Genomic DNA, 22,500 nt, shown 5'->3' on the forward strand with positions numbered 1-22,500 from the left:
ATATATATACGTATGTATATATATATACATACGTATGTATATATATACATACATATGTATATATATACATACATATGTATATATATACATACATATGTATATATATACATACATATGTATATATAACATACATATGTATATGTATACATACATATGTATATGTATACATACATATGTATATGTATATGTATATATATATGTATATGTGTGCATATATATATTATGTATATATCTGTATTAATAAATTTATTTATTCATCTATCTCTGCCGACCTGCCTACCTCTCTGTCTATCATTCTGTCTGACAGTGTATCTACCTTCCTCTCTCCTTAGTCTCAGCTTTTGTTTTCATTTTGCTTTTGTCTCTCTCCCTCTCCCTCTTTTCACAAATCTCCTACTCCCTCCATGAATATATAATGTCAAATCCAGGTAATTGAAATTAATGATAACTTCATATCTTTATATGACCTCATGTTGTAACTTGTGGATACATGTTCAATAAGAAATCGTCTTGGAAATATCCATGTAGACATAACAGATGCAATTGAGGTTCTTACATTATCTATCACATGTGAGGCACCCCCTGCAACCTGTCAAGAACAACAGTATCTCATACAAGATGCCCGGAAATGGTGCATCCTCAAGATGTCTCACTGGTGGGTTACCTGTCATTAGTAGGTTGAAAAGAATTATGTACACTGGCAACACCTACAGCTGCAAGAAACTACCAAAGGTCTAAAAACAATCATGAGTTTACAGATGTGAGCATATATATAGTACACTTATCTTTTAAATATATGGCTCAGTTTTGAAATAAGAATGTAAATTTTTGTAATTAGACTGCTTCAAGCATTCACATCGTATAGTTTAAAATTTGACCCCAATTTTCTTTTTCAAAACCCACATGGGGTTATTAAATGACTGCAAATTACCATTTAATAATTTCTCATTGTAGAACTTTCTTTACATCATTGTGTATGGGTGTGTATTTTTATATCCCAAGCATAAGATTGTAGCAAATAATTTTATTTGTGTATTTTTCCAACAGGCAGCATTGCCAAGGGCAACCAAGATAGATCTTTCAAATAACCAGCTGACCAGTTTACCGTCCAACTTTGCAATTGCTTTGACAAATGTCACACGTGTTGATTTGAGTTCCAACAAGCTGAAAGACCTCCCTTCGAACATCCATCTCCTGCAAAATTTGCAGTATCTTGACTTGTATAACAATCAGGTGGGTAAGCCAAATTTCAGTTTTCTAAAGTGTGAGCAAAATTAGGAGTATAGATTTAAGTGATTTTGATGCATCTTTACTCTTGAGCTTGGGTTTTCAAAGGGTCAATAATTTCCCAAGAAGTAAAGAGGGGTCAGCCAGTGGATATAAGGATCAGAAGTAGGCTTAGGAATACCAAGGCCAAAAACTCAAAAATGACTGGAAGGAAGGAAAATACAAGAAGTTGTTTTGGAAATTGTCAAGTCTCAGGGTTCCAGTTAAGTTCATAGTCTATACTAGTTCCATTTACACAAGGTGGTAAAACACACATTGCCACCCCATCACTGTGAAAACCCAGCACTGCCAGAATTTAATACAATTTTAAAATATTTCTTAATCCTTTCTAAAGCTACCACCTTAAAATCATTTAGCTACTTTGAATCTTTAATACTAAAAATCATGCCGGAGAACAGTTCTAATTATAGACGGAGCACTCTAGTGTGAATCAATGGACAGAAATAGGAATATGGCATTGCTTCTAAGCAATAGATGTGAGGTCTTTCTTCTGGCCAGATACAAAGTGTGATGTTAGTGAATGCCCTCTGTACATAATAGACCTGGATATTTCCAAGTTATGAGAGATACATTCATGGTCAAAGGAGATACATGATGAAGGACAGAAAGTATCAGATTATGTTGTAATTATAGGATTCCCTTAAGAGAAATATATATTTGAAAGATTTTTTCTTTCTTTCTTTCTTTCTGATACAAACTATGTTGTAGTTGACAGATTTACCAGTGACATTCTGTCAATTACGGAAACTCAAGTGGCTTGACCTAAAGGGCAACAATCTCAACCCAACTTTGAGGAAAGTGGCTGGAGATTGCCTCAACAAGAAAGAGTGTGAAGCCGCTGCTCGCAACGTTATAGCACACCTGAAACAAAGACAGATTCAGATGGAAAAGGAAAGACTACAGAAGCTTAAGAGAGAGGAAGGTTTGTTTAGGTGTTCATTTATCTGTAGATATTGGGGTATGAAGCTAATACAAGTCATGATTAAACACTGCCCCTGGAAAATTATTTAGATACATTGGTATGGTTCCACAACATATCCCTCTTCTACCCAATCATAACAAATTACATTTAAGTCGTCAACCATTTCTACATACTCGTAAATAAGTTTTTTTAATTGGACATTGAAAGAGCAGCCTAAAACATTTTTCACACAACAGAGATGGAGGCTGCACGGCTCCGAGCAGAAGAAGAAAAGCAGGCCAAAAAGCGAGCTGAAAGGAAAGCAGCGAAAGAGAAAAAGAAAGCAGAACAAGTTCCACCTATAAAGGTCAAGTCAGAAGCCAATGGAAGAACACCTGTACCTTTGAAGGTTGTAGCACCAAGAGCCTCCAACAAAAAAGAGAAAAAGAAGTCCAAACAAGGTAAATATTCTCCTTAAGATTCTAACTCCTTTCTCTCTATCACTTTCTTTCTCCTTTCTTTGTAACTCGCTTTCTCCTTTCTTTGTAACTCGCATTCTCCTTTCTCACTTGTCATTAGCTCTCTCCTTTCTCACTTGTCATTAGCTCTCTCCTTTCTCACTTGTCATTAGCTCTCTCCTTTCTTTGTCACTGTTTCTTCTCTCCCCCTATCACTCACTGTCTCCTCTTTCTGTCACTGGCTGTCTCTTCTCTCTCTGTCACTGGCTGTCTCTTCTCTCTCTGTCACTGGCTGTCTCTTCTCTCTCTGTCACTGGCTGTCTCCTCTCTGTGTCTGTCAGTGGCTGTCTCCTCTCTGTGTCTGTCTCTGCTGTCTCCTCTCTGTGTCTGTCACTGGCTGTCTCCTCTCTCTCTCTCTGTCACTGGCTGTCTCCTCTCTCTCTCTCTGTCACTGGCTGTCTCCTCTCTCTCTCTGTCACTGGCTGTCTCCTCTCTCTCTCTCTGTCACTGGCTGTCTCCTCTCTCTCTCTCTGTCACTGGCTGTCTCCTCTCTCTCTCTCTCTGTCACTGGCTGTCTCCTCTCTCTCTCTCTGTCACTGGCTGTCTCCTCCTCTCTCTGTCACTGGCTGTCTCCTCTCTCTCTCTGTCACTGGCTGTCTCCTCTCTCTCTGTCACTGGCTCTCTCCTCTCTCTCTGTCACTGGCTGTCTCCTCTCTCTCTCTCTTGTCACTGGCTGTCTCCTCTCTCTCTCTCTTGTCACTGGCTATCTCCTCTCTCTCTCTCTTGTCACTGGCTGTCTCCTCTCTGTGTCTGTCACTGGCTGTCTCCTCTCTGTGTCTGTCACTGGCTGTCTCCTCTCTGTGTCTGTCACTGGCTGTCTCCTCTCTGTGTCTGTCACTGGCTGTCTCCTCTCTGTGTCTGTCACTGGCTGTCTCCTCTCTCTCTGTCACTGGCTGTCTCCTCTCTGTGTCTGTCACTGGCTGTCTCCTCTCTATGCCTGTCACTGGCTGTCTCCTCTCTCTCTCTCTGTCACTGGCTGTCTCCTCTCTCTCTCTCTCTGTCACTGGCTGTCTCCTCTCTCTCTCTCTGTCACTGGCTGTCTCCTCTCTCTCTCTCTGTCCCTGGCTGTCTCCTCTCTCTTTCTGTCACTGGCTGTCTCCTCTCTCTCTCTCTCTGTCACTGGCTGTCTCCTCTCTCTCTCTCTGTCACTGGCTGTCCCCTCTCTCTCTCTCCGTCACCTGGCACCCCCACCCCTCTCTCTCTCCTCCGTACCTGGCCACCGCCCACCACCGCTCTCTCTCTCCGTCAGCCTGCACCCCACCCCCCCCCTCTCTCTCTCTCCGTCAGCCTGGCAAACCCACCAACCCCCCTCTCTCTCTCTCTCGTCGCCTGGCACCCCCCACCCCCCTCTCTCTCTCTCCGTCACACTGGCAACCCCACCCCCCCCTCTCTCTCTCTCCGTCCACCTGGCACCCCCCACCCCCCTCTCTCTCTCTCCGTCACCTGGCACCCCCACCCCCCCCTCTCTCTCTCTCCGTCACCTGGCACCCCCACCCCCCTCTCTCTCTCTCCGTCCCTGGCACCCCCCCACCCCCTCTCTCTCTCTCTGTCACCTGGACCCCCAAAAACCTCCCCTCTCTCTCTCTCCGTCGCCTGGCACCCCCCCCCCCTCTCATCTCGTCTTCCGTCGCCTGGCACCCCCCACTCCCCCCTCTCTCTCTCTCTCCGTCACCGTGCACCCCACCTCCCTCCTCATCCTCTCTCCGTCACCTGGCACCCCCACCCCCTCTCTCTCTCTCTCCGTCTGCCTGGCTCCCCCCCCCCCGTCTCTCTCTCTCCGTCACCACCTGGCACCCCACCACCCCTCTCTCTCTCTCCGTCACCTGGCACCCCCCCCCCACCCCCCCTCTCTCTTTCTCCTTCACCTGCACCCCCCACCCCCTCCTCTCTCTCTCTTCACCTGGCCCCCCACCCCCTCCTCCTCTCTCTCCGTCACCTGGCCCCCCCCCCCCTCCTCTCTCTCCGTCCCCTGGCACCCCCACCCCCCTCTCTCTCTCTCCGTCGCCTGGCACCCCCCCCCTCTCCCGCAGCCTCCCCTGACACCTACCCCCTTCCTCCGTGACACACATTACGGAATTTTTATTGGCCTTTACTCTCGTCCATCTACTGTTTATGCTCCCACACGCACTCCGTACGCTACATTACTGCCCCGCACTACAGACAACGCACTCCCGCCTTGCCTCCGTAAATTGCGCTGCTCTTCCTCTACTCTCTCCTCTCTCTCCCTCCTCTCTCATCTCTCTTCTCTTCTCCCTCATCTCTGCTCTCTCCTCTCAACTTTCTCATTCCTTCTCCCTCCTCTCTACTCCCTTCTCCCTCCACGCTCCTCTCTCCCTTCCCTCCTCGCTCCTCTCTCCTCCCTTCTTCCTTCTCCCTCTCCTTCACCCCACCTCTCTCCTCCCTTCTTCCTTCTCCCTCTCCTTCACCCCACCTCATCTCCGCTCCCTTCCTCCTTCTCCCTCTCCTTCACCCCACCTCTCTCTTCTAATTGCCCTTCCTCCTTCTCCCTCTCCTTCACCCCACCTCTCTCCTCCTTCCTCCTTCTCCCCGCTCCTTCACCCCACCTCTCCTCCTCTCCTTCCTCCTTCTCCCCTCCTTACCCCACCTCTCCCTCCCTTCCTCCTTCTCCCTCTCCTTCACCCCACCTCTCTCCTCCCTTCCTTCCTTCTCCCTCTCCTTCACCCCACCTCTCTCCTCCTTCCTCCTTCTCTCTCCTTCACCCCCACCTCTCTCCTCCCTTCCTCTTCTCCTCTCCTTCACCCCACCTCTCTCCTCCCTTCTTCCTTCTCCCGCTCCTTCACCCCACCTCTCTCCTCCCCCTCCCATCTCCGCCATATTGTCCCTCGTGACGTAGAGACGCCCATCGTTTCGCTTGACCACATACACGGCAGACGCACATATAGTGACAAGAAAGTGACATACACGTGATATATGGGACGCGCAGCCGCAGGAAATACTGCTCAAATACGGATTTTTACCCTCTTGCGGATATTTCTCCTTCTTTCCCTTCATTTCTCCCATCTCCTCTCCCTTTTCTCTTACCTTTTACCTCCATTAGCCCCTCTACTTCTCCTTTCCCTTCCCTCACCCTACCTCATCCTTTTCCCTCCCTTCCCTTTCCCTCTTACTCTTTCCACACCCTAACCTACCCCCACCATCACCTCCACCCTAACCCCCCACTTCACCTCCACCTTAACCCCCCACCATCACCTCCACCCTAACCCCCACCTCACCTCCACCCTAACCCCCCACCTCACCTCCACCATAACCCCCCACCCTCCCTCCCTCCTTCACCGTACCCTCGTGGCGAATAACACGCAAGCGGTAACGAGGTTATTACCGTGGCTCGTGATTTAACGCGCATTTCCACTCGTGTAACAATCAACAATCGGCGTCGGGTGATTTAGTGGGACATTTTAGTGAGGGGGGGGGGGAGTGCCTAGGGGGAAGGGGGAGGGGGAGGGGAAGGGGGAGGGGAAGGGGGAGAAGGGGGAGGGGAAGAGGAATGGGAGAAGTGGGGTAAGTGGTAACGAATAAGGGGAAGGGGAAGAAGGAAGGAGAGAGATAAGAGGACAGTGATACATGTATGCAGTTCACAAATACACATATATATATATATATACACACACACGTGACGGAAGAGAAGTGAAGGGGAAGGGGAAGGGGGACGGCAAGGGGAAGTGAAGGAGGAGGAAGAGGAAGAAGAAGAGGAGGAGGAGGAAGAGGCAGAGGAGGAGGAAGATGAGGAGGAGGAGGAGAAAGAGGAGGAGGAGGACGAGATGGAGGAAGAGGAGGAGGAGGAGGAGGAGAAGGCAGAGGAGGAAGAGGCAGAGGAGGAGGACGAGGCAGAGGGGGAGGAGACAGAGGAGGGGGAGGAGGCAGGGGAGAAGGAGGAGGACAACAACGACGACCATGAGAAGGAGAAAGAGAAGAAGGAGGAGGAGAGGAGGAGACGGATGGGGGAGAGGAAAGGGAGAAGGACCACTTCCTACCCCCTCCTCTCCCCCCTCCACCGCCCTCATTCCCTCTTCCTCTTCTCGTCTCCCGAGCTCTTCCTCCTTCCTTCCCACAGGCCAAGATTTGTGCGTCGAGGCGCGTCCGCGTCTCAGGCTATTCGGCAGAGCAAGTTCTGGCGGAGGGAGCGTGGAAGTGAGTGTCTGTACATAACGGTTCGTGCATGTTTTCGTGTGCGCGTCTCTTCTGATAAATTCCAGTCCTTACTTCTAGTCATTTGCTCCATTCTCTCCTATTGCTCTTCACTTCTCTTCGCTATTTTCCTCATTCTTCTCTCTATCCAGTTTATTATTCTCTCTCTGTCCACCCTCTTGTCACTTCTTTTCTCGCTCTCACCGATTCCCTCATCCCTTCCATCGCGTACTCTCATTCACTCTCTCGATAATTCTTACTAACTTACCGCCTCTCTCTCTCTCTCTCTCTCTCTCTCTCTCTCTCTCTCTCTCTCTCTCTCTCTCTCTCTCTCTCTCTCACTAATCCTCCTTCCACTCCGCTTACCGCTCAAACACACGATATCAAACGCATTACCCTCCGCTGTTTGACTGGGCTAGACTTCCATGACAATCAGTCCACATACCTGGAAAGATAGAAAATACGAATTATACTTTGAAGTTCAAATATTAAAAAAAAAACATTAAAATCAACAACATCAATAACAATAACAGCACACTGTAAGGTAACACTACAAGAATGAGGGAGGAAGGGAGAGGAAGGAGGGTGAAGGGAAGAGAGAGAGAGAGAGAGAGAGAGAGAGAGAGAGAGAGAGAGAGAGAGAGAGAGAGAGAGAGAGAGAGAGAGAGAGAGAGAGAGAGAGAGAGGGGCGAGGTCGGATAAGGAGGAGGAGGAGGAGGAGGAGGAGGAGGAGGAGGAGGAGGAGGAGGTGGTGGTGCATGGGGGAGGGTGAGGAGGAGAAGGAAGAAGAGGAGGAGAAAGAGAAGGAAGGGGGGAGGAGAAGGAAAAGAAGGAGAAGGAATAGAAGGAGGAGGAGGAGGAGGAGGAGGAGGAGGAGGAGGAGGAGGAGGAGGAGGAGGAGGAGAAGGAGGAAGGGGAGAGGAGGAGGAGAAAAGGGGGCGGCGGTTGTCGCATTAACCGCACCTTATCTCGCTGGGGCGTAAATATTTAAACGAGGGCCATTCTTGTTTACGGCTGCACCTCCTTGGCAGATACGGCCGGCGGACATCTTCGTCGGTGGCAGGGCTTCTCACATACACACGCACGCACTAACGCTAACACACACACGCACACACGAGCGCGGATACTGAATAACACAGACACACACAAATAAACAAACACACACAAAAAAAAAACAAATACAAACAAACACAGACAAACAAACACACACACACAACCCCCCCCACACACACACAAACACACACACACACACACACGCACACACACACACACACACACAAACAAACACACACACACGCACACGCACACACACACACACACACACACACGTACGTCACTCTCCCCATACATATTCACGCCCTCGCCAGCCCGACTCATCGCTCACTCACTTATTCATCCTCGGCCTCGCGAAATCAATCATAAGCGGCCAATATCCAAGCCAATATGGGATAATGGGATTCAACTATTTTTTTTTCTTTTTTTATAATACGTATCATCCTGATAATCTATTTTTTTTTTGTATTACATGTCATCCTTAGAGTCTTTTCTTTTTTCTCTCTTTTTTTATAAAAAAAAAAAATCTGATAGTTTTTTTTTATTTTATTTTTTTTTCATCTTGCTGGTATATTATTATTATTTTTTTATGTTTTCGTTCCTTTATGCCAGTGCGACTATTTCTTTTTCTCATTCGCTTCTTATTCTCTCTTTATTTCCTCTTTTCTTTGAGTTTTTCTTATTATTATTCTCCTCCACTTTCTAGCCCGTTCTCCCCTTTTCCTTCTCCACTTCTCAGTCTCCTCTTCCTCTTCCTCTCCCATCTCACTTTACTTCCTCTATCTCCCTCTTTCTTCCATTCCTTTTCCCTCTCTCCTTCTCCCACCCTCTATATTCTTCTCTCCTCCTCCATCTCTTTCTCCTCATCCCCCCCCTCTCTCTCTCTCTCTCTCTCTCTCTCTCTCTCTCTCTCTCTCCTCTCTCTCCCTCCCTCTCTCTCCCTCCCTCTCTCTCCCTCCCTCTCTCCCCTCTCCCTCCCTCTCTCCCTCTCCCTCCCTCTCTCTCTTTCTCCCTCCCTCCCTCCTCCCTCCCTCCCCTCCCCTCCCCCGCCCTCCCATGCCCGCCGTCCCGCCTCCATTTTGCCCTCGGTATCGCGCCCATCTCCTTCCCTGGGCGCATCGCGAAGGGCGTGGCGTCCAGGTGTCACAATATTGAGCCATCAAGACCCGAGAGCGACTCATGATTAATGTTTCTGATACACTCGGCCGGACGGGTTCCCTGGCGCTCGCTTCGCCCGAAACCCGGAGTCAGCTCGCTCTCGCCCCCCCCCCCACACACACACACACACCTTCCCTCCTCCCGTCCCTGCATCTCGTTTCTTGTCTCGCTCGTCTCTGCCTCTCTTGCTTAGTTTTTTTTTGTTTTTTGTTTTTTTCTCGCTCTCTTCCTCTCGATCTCGATCTGTCCTCTCTCCTCTTTTTTTTTTCTTTCTTCACTCTTCCCTCCCTTCCCTTCCTTTCATTCTGATCTTCATTCTTATTCTCCCACTTGCTCCTCCTCCACCTTTCATTTTCTCTCCCTCATCCTTCCCCTCTCTCTCCTATCTTTCTCCTTCTCTCCCCTCACTTTCTCTCCCTCTCCCTCTTTCTCCTCCCTTTCCTCCCCCCCTCCTCCACCCTCCACCCTCCGCCCTCCGCCCGCGCCCCCACCCACCACAGGCACCACCGGCGGCAACCTGGAGGTGTTATAATCTGGTCCCCGGGATAACCCGAGCGGCCGAAAAGTAGCGAGGCAAAAACGCGAAGACACAGCTCCGCCTCCTCCGGGATGCGCTCAAACTTCAGGTATGCAGACCCTCGGCGCAGGAGACGAACAGACGCGACGGACAGGCATGTCGGCGTTACCAGGGCGACCCTCCTTTTCTCTCCTGTTCTCGCTCCCTCCAACCTCCCCCCCCCCCCGCCTCGACTATTTTTTCTTCTACTTCTTCTTCTTCTTTCTTCTTCTTCTTCTTCTTCTTCTTCTTCTTCTTCTTCCTTCTCCTCCCTCTCCACCCGCTCCTCGTTTGTTGTTGTTATTATCATTATTATCATCTGCATTATTATCCTTATTTTCATTATTCCCACATCCAGAAACTACATAATTCCGAGGGTCGACACCCAAGAAGCCTCATGTGTGTGTACTTGGGGACAGCGACGTCAAAATGCGGAAAATAACTGCCACTGATTGCGACGAGGGAGACGGCGAAACTGGGAATTGACCTTCCTTCCTTTCTCTCTCTCTCTCTCTCTCTCTCTCTCTCTCTCTCTCTCTCTCTCTCTCTCTCTCTCTCTCTCTCTCTCTCTCTCTCTCTCTCTCCTTATCTCCCTCTTCTTTTCCTATATCTTTCTCCTCTTTTCTAGCTCTCTTTCTTCTCCTTAATTCATCTTCCTCTTCTTCTCTCTTTTTCCTTAACTCTCTTCTTTCTCTTATCTTATATCTCTTCTTTCCTTATCTCTCTCTCTCTCTTTCCTTCTCCTTAACTCTCTCTTTCTTTCTCCTTATCTCTTCTCTGTTTCCTTCTCATCTCTCTCTCTCTTGCTCCTTCTCCTTATCTCTCTCTCTCCTGCTCGTTATCTCTCACTCTCTCATTATCCACCTACCTATCCATCTACATATAAGCTTATACGTATACAGTATATATAACAGAGATAAGCCGCAATCGATGCAAACCGTAGCATAAAAGTGCCATTAACCTCCTTTCGGCTCAGCGTCTACCCCTTTATCTACCCCCCCCCCGCCCACCTATCTACGCTTCCCCTCACCTTATACCCCTTAACCCCCCCCCCCCCTCGACGAATCTCCCCTCTCCCAAACAGCACCGGAAGTCGGGGCGGTTTATTATTCCATTCCCCGACAGCAGTTCGGGTAATGACGGCACGTCTGGGACGAATGAGGAATAGGCGGCCGTTAAGGATGGTTCTCTTTCCCTCTCTCCTTATCCTCCCTCCTCCTCTCTTCTCCTTTCTCAATTCCCCCGCCTCCTTCTTTCTCTGCTGATCTTCCTTTTCCAAGCTTTTCTCCAATCCTTCTCTTACTTTTTATCTTCCCCCTGTTCTCCTCCTTTTCTCTTACTCTACCTTCTGCCCGCTCTTATTTTCCTTCCCTCTCCTTTTTCTCGTTCTCCTCCTTTCCTCTCCTTTCCTCGTTCTCCTCCTTTCCCCTCCTTTATCGATTCCTCCTCCTACACATTACCCCCGTCTCCCTTTCCCCTCTCTCCCCCATTCATCCCATATCTTCTTGCTTCCCTCTCTCCCCCTCACTATCTCCTTCACTCTCCGCCTCGCCGTCCTTATTTTCCTTCTCTTTCCTTCGTCTCTGTATTCCTCTCTGGTTCCCTCGATTATCGCCCTCTCCGCTTCGAACGCCGCGCGAGATTCACCCCGGAGAGAGAGAGGCGATAAAAACACGAAACTCGCAATACCTACGTCAGTCAGAAGCTACGGGGGGGGAGGGGGAGGAGAGGGGGAGGACAGGTGAGGAGGGAGGGGAGGAAGAGGTCGAAGGAGGGGGAGTGGAGTAGGAGGAAGGGGGAGGGGGACGGTGGAGGGAGAGGGGAAGAGGAGGTCGGGAGAGTGGGTAGGAGAATACGGGGGAGAGGAGAGGAAGGAGAGGGGGAAGGCAAGAGGGAATGAAAGGGGATGGGAGGGGAAGAGGGGAGGGGAAAGGGTGGGGAAGGGAAGAGGAAATGAAGGGGAAGGGAAGAGAAGAGAAACGAGAAGGAGAAGAAAGTGGAGAATATAGAGAAGAGGAAAATACAGCATGCGCTGGCTGACGAGACCACTATAATTGCAACCTCCGAGGATGACACAGGCACTCCACTTTGCCACCAGAACACTTTGCATGCTGAGTTACGACGGTGTTTTGTCTTCATCTGCTTGACTTACCCTTGTCTCTGTCTATCTGTGTATCTATCTGTTGCTGTGTGTGTGTGTGTGTGTGAGAGTGAGTGAGTGAGTGAGTGAGTGAGTGAGTGAGTGAGTGAATGAGTGAGTGTGTGTATGTTTTTTTTTTTTTTTGTGTGTGTGTGTGTGTGTGTGTGTGTGTAGTGAGTGAGTGAGTGAGTGAGTGAGTGAGTGAGTGAGTGAGTGAGTGAGTGAGTGAGTGAGTGAGTGAGTGAGTGAGTGAGTGAGTGTGTGTGTGTGTGTGTGTGTGTGTGTGTGTGTGTGTGTGTGTGTGTGTATCTCTGTCTGTGTATCTCTGTCTGTGTATCTCTGTCTGTGTATCTCTGTGTATCTCTGTCTGTGTATCTCTGTCTGTGTATCTCTGTCTGTGTATCTCTGTCTGTCTGTATGTCTGTGTCTCTGTCTGTCTGTCTGTCTGTCTGTCTGTCTGCCTGCTTGCCTGCCAGCCTGTCTGTCTCTGTATGTGTCCTACCCTTCCCGCCTTACATACAAACCCGTATATCATATGCGTTTTATCCACCTGAGTCTGCTCCACTCCGTCCACCTGTCTCCAAACCTGTCCACATCCTTCGATTCTACCTCCCACCCGCCTTCGTCTGTCTGACTCCACCCCCTCTACCCATCCTACCCCCGCCCTCACCCATACCCCAAACCCCACTTAAAAAGAGGAGACGGCGAGGTTCCCGATAGATAGGCATCGCGACTGGGGTCATTATGGCCCCATCAACACACCCATCCAGCACAACACAGACACTTAAAGACCATTTATAATACTCGGGGAGATTTATCTATCGGCGATCCAGGCCGTATACACCGGGTTTTTTTTCGGCGGATCTCCCCTTTATCGCGCCCTTCATCCCAGACGTCAAAAAAGGCCTAGTTAACCCTACGACGTCTCAGTTCTCTCTCTCTCTCTCTCTCTCTCTCTCTCTCTCTCTCTCTCTGTCTCTCTGTCTCTCTGTCTCTCTGTCTCTCTGTCTCTCTGTCTCTCTGTCTCTCTGTCTCTGTCTCTGTCTCTGTCTCTGTCTCTGTCTCTGTCTCTGTCTCTGTCTCTGTCTCTGTCTCTCTCTCTCGCGACATGTCTTTCATCCTGTCGTTCCCTCTCTCTATTTCTCTTTCTTTCTTACATAATATATCTAATGTCTATTAATTTTGATATTGGGTGTATGTGTGTGTGTTTGCGTGCGTGTATGCGTGTGTGTGATGATTCTCTGCTCCCACCTGTCCTCCCTTCGGCTAATCGCCTCTCTTTACCTCCTCTCCCTCTCCCTCACCCTCTCCCTCTCCCTCTCCCCCTCCACCCTCCCCCCTCCCCTTGCTCTCCCCTTTCCATCACACCTTCACCTCACCTGACCCAAATGACTCGCGACCAGGTCAAGGGTCAATATTACGGAGGTCAGATGACCGAACACCCTCCCAAATTACCCAGGTGTAAGTCAGGTATAATAAGCGATAGGTGAACATTAATAACAGGGGAAGAGGCAAATGGCTTACGTGAATAACAGAGATAGCGTACAGCAGGATGAGGGAAAGGCTTGATGAAGTGCCTCCAGGAACGCCTTAACATATCATATACATAAATACAAACACACACACACACAATATATATATATATATATATATATATATATATATATATATATATATATATATATATATATAGATATATATATATACATACAGATGCATACATACATGCATATAAATACGCAAATGCATATACATGTACATATGCACGCAAGCACATTTGTTTTTCCTTTTTTTATTTCCCTTTCTTAGCCGCGCAGGAATTATCAAAGGAGAATAAAAGGCGGACAAAAAGTATCACCAAAGGCCGTCACGATAATAAATAATCAATCAAAGAAAACGAGTCCGCCAGTGCCAGAGGGGACTATGCTAAAACAAACAAATCGCTTATCTCGCTAGAATGCATTAGCGCAGGGCCGGAAGGACGGCGCTGAGGTTCAGAAGGCAGTGACGCTGTGTTTCGCTAAGATCACGGTCTCCTATCTTCACTTTCGCCTCCGTCTTCCTCGTTTGTTTCCTCTTCCTGTTTTCTCCTTTCCCTTTGTCTCTCTTCTTCCTCCCCTCATTCTCGTTCTCTTTCATCGCGATGACCTTTTACACGATTAGAGGTAATCGGGGAGGTTTGTGGGGAAAAAAGAGGAGAGAGGGAAGAGAAAAGGAGAAGAGGAGAGAGGGAAGAGAAAAGAAGAGGTGAGAGGGAAGAGAAAAGATGGAAAAGAAGAGGAAGAAGAATGTCTACAACTCCATCCCAGTTCAGGTCAATTAATGCCTACGTCACTCACTTCTTACGTCATTCACTGCGTCACCCATGCTGGATCTTCGTTTCTTCGTGTGTGGCGGAAAATCAATTTTCTAATAATGTCAGTTTCCATTAGATAATGTTTTGGATTTCGAGTTTTTGGCTGCCAGATAATTTACGAAAAATGCGTTCCGTGTGTCTGGCTCCTTCCACCGCTCGGGAAAAATGCAAATCGTTAGCCAACTTTTTCTTCTTGTTGTCCATCAGCGATATCTCCGCCGGCCATATAAGGTGCCCCGGCATCTGCCCTTATCTTATCTTGCCTCCTTAAGGAACTTGTCTCCCTCCGCCAGCACTCCGACCCAGAGGCCAAAGGCAGGCTCCCTCCGAGGAACCGAAGGGAATCCACCCACCGGGGATTAAGGCGGACACGCTCTACACGTGTATACATACGCCGAAGTACCTGCCCTCCACCCGCGGCCAAACGCACACTCGCCCCTCCCGCTTCTCGCTGCACCCCCGCGCCTTCTCCCTCATCTTCGTCCCTCCTGCCGTCTCTCTCGTCTTCTCTGTTCCTCCTTCCCTCTCCCTCATCTTCTCTGTCTCTCGTTTCCTCTCCCTCATCTTCTCTGTCCCTCTTCCCCTCCCCTCATCTCTTGTCCTTCCTTCCCTCTCCCTCATCTTCTCCGTCCCTCATTCAATCTCCCTCATCTTCTCCGTCCCTCATTCCCTCTCACCCTCCATCTCGCTCCCTCCACCAGCCTCTTCTTCCTCCATTTCCAATCTATTCCCTCATAAATTCTTCCCTCCCCCACAAACCTCCTCTCCCCCCTCCTCCACCTCCAACAACCCCCTCCCGCCACACCACCTTGGCCGCCCGTCCCACAGTAGCCCATTATCGCCTCCATCACCTCATTAGCCGGCCCTTACGCTGCCATTAAGGACCTCCACTGCCCTGTCCCTCCTGCTCCCCCCACCGCTTGCACCCCAAACCCCTCCTTCCCCACCGCTTGCACCCCCCCCCCTCTCGTGTCCGAGATGTGGACCTCCTGTTGCTCTTGTCTCCGCATCCGAGCGTGACCGGGGCAGGAGGGGGGGGGGGGAAGGGCAGGGGTGAAGGAAGGGGCACTGGGGAAGGGAGGGCAAGGGTGAAGGGAGGGCCAAGGGTGAAGGAAGGGGCACTGGGGGAAGGAAGGGGCACTGGGGAAGGGAGGGCAAAGGGGAAGGGAGGGCCAAGGGGGAACGGAGGGGGAAGGGCAGAGAGGCGGAGAATTCGGGAGGCAGGAAGGGAGGCGAGTTTAAACATCTAATTCTATCCTCTATTTTTCTTCTTCTCACTGCTTAATTATTTTAGCTGTATTCTTCTTCTACGTTGATAATAAAATCACAGTTACCAATATCACCAATAAATGAACCAACAAACAAAACTCAAGACAAATAAAACTGTTTCATAATTCCGACAGAACGGACCACAACACTCAAAAGAAAAAAAAAGAAAGAAAAAAAAAGAAAAGAAAAGAAAAGAAAAGAAAAAAACACCAAACGCAAAATCACCGACAGTCCGATCGATAAAAAACAACAAAAACAATCCAACACATTTCAGAAATAAACAAAACACAAAAAGACAACAATCCGCCCCTTTTCCCCATATACATACCCCTTACTTAACCAACAGCCATTAATATTTTTTTTATATTTATTAATATCCATAACCGTTCAAAGCCATATATCTAAATTTCCCCCCCCCCCTTCTCTCCCTCTCTACCCCCCCCCCACCCGAAGAAAGATGGCAACACGACCAGAGGCTTAAAAACGGTCGTTCGTCTCCCCTGCGTCGTCCGTCGCGTCCGGACACATAGGCCTCCCAGCCACACCGCTTCTCCCTCCTCTCCTTCTCCTTCTCCTTTTCCCTCCTCTCCTTCTCCTTCTCCTTCTCCCTCCTCTCCTTCTCCTTCTCCTTCTCCCTCCTCTCCTTCTTCTCTTTCATTTTTTCTTCTTCTTCTTTTTCTCCTTTTTCTTCTTCTTCTTCCTTTTAATTTTTTTTCTTCCCTTCTCCTTCTTCTTCCATTTCTTCTTCTTCGTACGCCTCTTTATTATCGTCTGATTACTTTTTGAATTTTCTTTTTTTTTTTTTCTTTACTTTAATCTTCCTCTCCTTAATCTCTAACCTCTTTTTCGTCGCCGTCTTTCTATTTGTTGCATCCGACAATTCTTCTTCACCTTCTCCTCTTTTATCTACCTCCTCCTACTCTCCCTCTTTCTCACGTTCTCCTTTTCTCCCTTTCTTCTTATCTCTCCATCTCTGTCGTCCATTATCAGCCCTATCTCAGCTGGCATATTACTCATCGTCCTCCCCCTCGGGTAGTGACGCGATCCGTTATGGGGGGGGGGGGTGCAAAAGGGGGAGGGGGAGGGGGGAGGGGGATAGGGAAGGGGGAAGGGGAGAGGAAGGGGGAGGGACTGGAAAGGGGGAGGGGGAGGGGAGGAAAAGGTGGAGGAGGAAGGTAAGGGGGAGGGGGAGGGAAAGGGAGGAGGGGTAGGGTACGGAAAGGGAGAAAGGGAGGGGAGGGAATGGGAGAGAGGGAGGCGAGAAGGAAGGGAGAGGGGGAGAAGGGAAGGAAAGGGAGAGGATGGAAAGGGCGAGAAGGGAGGGAAACGGAGGGAGAGGGATTGGGGGAAGGAAAGGGGAGATGAAGGTTAAACCGAGAAGGGGGAAGAGAGGGAGGGAAAGAAGAGAGATGTGGAGGGAAGAATGGGACTGAGAGGAGAAGGGGAGGGGGAAGGATGAAGGGTAATCATATAAACGGGTAATGGATTGGGGAAGGTAACTGCAAGAAGAGTGGAGGGGGAAGGGGAGGGAGGAGGGGGAGGGGAGGGAGGGGGAGGGGGGAGAGGGGGATAGGGAAGGGTAATAGATGGTGATGAATGATTATAAAATAAAGTAGACTACCGTAATGGGGGGGGGGGGCTGGGATAGGAAGGAGGAGGGGTGAAATGGATGGTCAAGGCCTATCTGTGCTTATCTGTTCGTGTGTTTGACTCCCTGTCTGTCTGTGTCGCTGTCGACTTACGATCACACGATCTTGATCCTTACTGACTCACCAACTATGTAGCTTGCTTTGAGTGACAACGCATACAAATTATTGAGAAAGATTTTCCATCTCTTTCTCTCTCTCCCTCCCTCTTTCAGTCCCTCTCTTCCTCTCTCCCTCCCTCCCTCTCTCTCTCTCTCTCCCATTTCTTCCTCCTCCCTCCCTCTTCCCCCATTCCTTCCTCCTCCCTCCTTTACTCTTCCCTTTATTCAGTCTCCGGCCACTGACCCACTGTAACCACCTGTTCCTTCAGGACAAAAGAAAAAGACTAAAGTTAAAAAAAAAATACATCAAATATACTTATACAAAAATACACACACAACACACAAAGAGACCAAAATTAACATTTAAAAAAAATATCAAAAGTAAATTAAATTACTAGCGAGATTAAAAAAAAAAACAATGAATGAATGAAGGAATAGAACAAAAAATGGAATAAAAATAAAGTTGTAGTAGCAATATCAAAGAACTTTCCCCGTTCTTGAAGAAAATACGTCCGGTTTCCTTATCAAATCGCTTGCTTCATTTCTGAACAGGAATGGCATTTCTCTTCTCCGATGGGACGTCGCCTTCGAGGGGGAAAATGGGGAAAAAATATGATCTATTCCAATTTCGAAAAAGAAATCTTTCCTTCTCCTCCATCTCTTCCTCCTCTTTTATTCTCTATTCTTCTTCTATTTTTTTAGGTCTTCTTTCCCTCTTCCTGCATCTCCATCCTCCCTTTTTTCTTTTTCTTTCACTTCTTCTTTTTCTTTCTTATCTACCTCCACCTCCTCTTCCTCCTCACCTTTCTTCTCTCCTTTCCCTTCGAGCGAAACGAATCACGGACGAGGAAGAAGGAACCGGGAAGAAAATACTGATGAGGTATAAATACACAAGACGTCCGGCCGTTCGGACGACTCTCGAGGAAAGCTAATGACGATAATAGCGTCCTTCTCCCACCCTCTAACCCCAACCCCTACCCCCACCCCAACCTCCTCCTCCTCCTCTTCTTCTTCTTCTTCTTCTTCTTCTTCTTCTTCTATTCTTCATTCTTTCTTCTTCTTCTTCTTCTTCTTCTTCTCCTTCTTCTTCTTTCTTTTTTTCTTTCTTTCGTTCTCTCTTTCTTTCTTTTTCTTCTTCTTATAGGATAGAAGAAGAGAGAGAGAAGAAAAGGGACAGAGGAAAGGAGAAGATGAAGGAAGGATGAGAAAGAGTAACAGAGGGAAGGCAGAAGAAGAGGAAGAAAAATCTCCCGCCAAAGATCATCAGAATTTGAGCACAAAAAGACCCCCCCCAAAAAAATATATATATATATAAATAATAAACCCGAGTCTCCGTAACTTCGTCGCGAGCGCCGTCATATCCCGCGGGACCTCATTAATTGGCATTACCAATCACCATCTGTAATCCGTCGGAATGATGCTGCTTCGCCTGCGACTCGTCCTCCTCCTCCTCCTCCTCCTGCTGCTGCTCGACCCACTATTTCTTCTGCTTCACCTTCGCCTCCGCCTCCGCCTTCGTCGCTCTCTTTCTCTTTCTCTTTCTCTCTCTCTCTCTTTCTCTCTCTTTCTCTCTCTCTCTTTCTCTCTCTCTCTTTCCTTCTACACCTTTTTCTTCTCCTTCCCTTTCTCCTAGTTCTCGATCTCCTCTTCCCCTATCACTCCTTCTCCTTCCTCCTCCCTCATCGCTCCTCCTCCTTAATTCCCTTCCCTCCTTCCTTCTCCTAACCTCCATCCTGTGTCAATATGCTTCTCAAATATTCGGAAATCGCTATTCCATTTCTTACCAGCGATCTTCCTCTGGGGTTTCTTCGTTGAGTTATCCCCCCCCCCTTCTCTCTCTCTTCTCTCTCTCTCTCTCTCTCTCTCTCTCTCTCTCTCTCTCTCTCTCTCTCTCTCTCTCTCTCTCTCTCTCTCTTTCCCTCCCCCTCCCCCTCACCCTCCCCCTCCCCTTCCCTATCCCTATCCCTCTCCCCCCATACCCTCTACTCCCCTCTCTCCCTCTGCTTCTTTCTCTCCCCCTCCCCCTCCCTCTCCCTCTCCCTCGCCCCCCCTCTCTCTCTCTCATCTCCCCCTTCCTCTCCCTCTCCCGCCGCCCCCCCCCTCCTATCTCCGTAACCGTCCAAATTGCCGGCACAACTTTTGGCACCAATTTCCGCGATCTCTCTCGTGACTGCCGGCGGCGACTGCAATTCATCCGGGATCGTCGACGTAAAAACGACTAACGAAAAACAAAACCGAAATAAAACGCCGAGGAAAAAGATGATAATGCAGAATAACGAGGGATGAGATATACGGATAGGAAATAAGAATAAAACGCAAGAATAACACAAAATGCCAGCACGTCTAATAATAACAAAAAGAAAAGACCAAAATACAACAAAATCATATTTCCAAAACAAACGTAAGAACAGATTAGTTATGACCGTACCAACATAAAAAAAAAAGTGAATGAATAAAACGAAGCAAACAAATAAGTGAATAACACACTAACGGGCGACGATAGATAAATAGATAATTGAGATAAGGGTTGCCTACTTCCCTCGAGTCTTCTCGGAGACGTCGCCCCAGCTGTCAGGACCAAACACCCGAAGACTCAAAAGCCGAAAGACTCAAAAGCCGAAAGACTCAAAAGCCGAAAGACTCAAAAGCCGAAAGACTCAAAAGCCGAAAGACTCAAAAGCCGAAAGACTCAAAAGCCAAAAACCACAGACCAAAGAACCGAAGCCCAGAATCACAGCTAAAAAAAATTATAAAATAAAAAATAATAAAATAAAATAAAATAAATGATGATGATGATGACGACAATAATACTAATAATACTAATAATATTACTACTAATAATAAAAAAAAAATAATAATAATAACAATAATAATAATAATAACAATAAATAAACAAATAAACAACATAATCTAGAAACAAAAGTGTTAAAAATCAATAAACAGATCCCAAATCCCAAAGTTCACAGATCCCCCCCCCAAAAAAAAAGAAGAAAAAAAGCAGCAGATCCTCTCCCCGCGACCCCAATCCCAAATCCCAAATCCGTGGGTCCCAAATCCGTGGATCCCAAGGCAATCCCGCGCCCCGCCAGCTGCCCCAAGACCCGGGCGCACAATGGACCCACATTAGCGATCGTTTTGGACCGGAAAAAAAGGATGAATATTTGAACAGGCTGACGGAGGCCCGAGTCGCTGACAATCGTTGACAGCTGGAACTAAAACGCCCACTGGGATCACAATGCTGACGCTCCTGCTGGCGGCTGACTTCTTAGCAGAGAGAAAGGGAGCTCGGAAGCTGACGGACTGAGAGAGAGAGAGAGAGAGAGAGAGAGAGAGAGAGAGTGTGTGTGTGTGTGTGTGTGTGTGTGTGTGTGTGTGTGTGTGTGTGTGTGTGTGTGTGTGTGTGTGTGTGTGTGTGTGTGTGTGTGTGTGTGTGTGTGTGTGTGTGTGTGTGTGTGTGTGTGTGTGTGTGTGTGTGTGTGTGTGTGTGTGTGTGTGTAGGTAGGTAGGTAGGTAGGTACCCGTGATATCTGTATCAGCCATAATACAGATCATCACCACCCTCGCCGCTGCCATTGTGACTGTCGCTAGGCCGCCTGTAAGCCAGTAACTACGCAACTCAAGTCCTACTCCACATGTTCTCTCCTCTCTCTCTCTCTCTCTCTCTCTCTCTCTCTCTCTCTCTCTCTCTCTCTCTCTCTCTCTCTCTCTCTCTCTCTCTCTCTCTCTCTCTCTTTCCGACCACGTTCGAGAAACACCTGCCAGCCATCACAGCCAATCTCGTCGAGAGATCCACTCACGCACAACTCACAAAAAAAAAGAAGAAAAAAAAAAGCAAAGAGGCAGAATTGCTTCTCTACAAGTTAAACCGTTTCACCTTTTTTTTTTTACTATCCCTCCTCATTCCCCTCTCTCTCTCACCCTTCCCCTCTCTCCCCATCCTTCTCCTTACCCCTCTCTCTCCCCTCCTCCCAGCCTCCTACTCTATCCTTGGTATTTTTGCAATAGATCTCGCACTATCCCCCCCCCCCCGCATTCTGTTTTGGTTGCAGGATACGATCGCTTAGGCGAAGATTAATAAGAGACTTTGCTCCGTGAATTTAACATTTTTCATTGTTATTTTTTACATCTATCTGACTGTCTGTCTATAAAATGTAGTCTGCATTTAACAACTTCGTGGTTATCTTTCTGGGTTGTTTATCAATAAGCTGGGAGCTGAATTTAATATTTTTTTGTGCATATCTTTCTATCTATTTAGCTATCTATCCATCTGTAAATGTTTTTACACGTCTAAAGAAACCTTTGACACATTTTCCTCTGTCTCTGTTCCAGCCTTTTGTTCCATTTTCTCTTCCTCCTCTCCTCTCTGTCCGTGTTTGTCTGTTATTACCCCATATCACGCTTCCCCTCCTCTGTTTCTCTCCTAATTCCTCCTTTTTCCTTTCCCTTTTTCTCCCCTACCTCGTTCTCTCCCTTTTTTCCACCAATATTCCCATTTTCCTCTCTCTTATTCATCCCAGTATCTCTCATTTCCTCTACCTTATTTCTCCATAATATCGCCCTCTTCCCTCTTTCTCCCTAGAGTCTCCCTCTCCCTCTTCCTCTTCCTCTTCTTCTTTTTTCTCTTTCTCTTTCACCCTCACCTCCACCTTTTCCTTCACCCCCACCTCCACCTTCACCATCACCTCCACCTCCACCACCTCCACCTTCACCCCCACCCCCACCCCCACCTCCACCTCCACCTTCACCCACACCCCCACCCCCACCTCCACCTCCACCTTCACCATCACCCACCCCTACCCCCACCTCCACCTCCACCTCCACCTCCACCCACACCCCCACCTCCACCTCTCCCTCTCTCCCTTATCCCTCCCTCCATCCTACTCCCTCCACACACACTAGCACCCCCCCCCCCCGCCTGCCCCCCGTCGTCGGCCAGTGCTCAATCTAATCACTCCGAATCAAGCAAGCAAATATGCAATTGCAGATGTCCCTCTCCCGCTTGCAGTCATAACTCGTTTGGAGAAACAGACTCGAGTTATCAATCAGCTGATTAACTGGTGGCTGTAAAGGGGAAGGGGAAGAGGTGACGGGGAGAGGGGAAGAGGAAAGGAGACACGAGGAAGGGAGAAGAGGAGGGAAGGGAGGTGGAAAAAGGAAGGGGAGGAGGAGAAAAGAATGGAGAGAGGGGAAAGGAAGGAAAATGAAGGGGGGTAAATGATGGAGAGAGAGAGAGAGAGAGAGAGAGAGAGGAGAGAGGAGGAGAGAGAGAGAGGAGAGAGAGAGAGAGAGAGGTGTGAGAGAGAGAGAGAGAGAGAGAGAGAGAGAGAGAGAGAGAGAGAGAGAGAGAGAGAGGAGAGAAAGAGCAGAGA

At 48.4% G+C, this 22,500-nt stretch overlaps 1 protein-coding gene across 1 annotated transcript; it reads left to right on the forward strand.

Annotated features, from left to right (window-relative positions):
- Positions 1–1,047: 1,047 nt before the first annotated feature.
- On the forward strand, positions 1,048–2,681 carry LOC119597745 (leucine-rich repeat-containing protein 59-like; the record flags this gene model as incomplete). The annotated part of the gene is given in 3 exon segments (XM_037947355.1): positions 1,048–1,233; positions 1,996–2,209; positions 2,446–2,681. Coding segments are annotated over 3 exon segments (621 nt in total), but the record flags the coding sequence as incomplete, so codon positions are not given.
- Positions 2,682–22,500: the final 19,819 nt, after the last annotated feature.

The sequence above is a fragment of the Penaeus monodon genome, chromosome 40 (genome assembly GCF_015228065.2).
Source record: "Penaeus monodon isolate SGIC_2016 chromosome 40, NSTDA_Pmon_1, whole genome shotgun sequence".
In the NCBI taxonomy this organism is placed as follows: Eukaryota; Metazoa; Arthropoda; class Malacostraca; order Decapoda; family Penaeidae; genus Penaeus; species Penaeus monodon.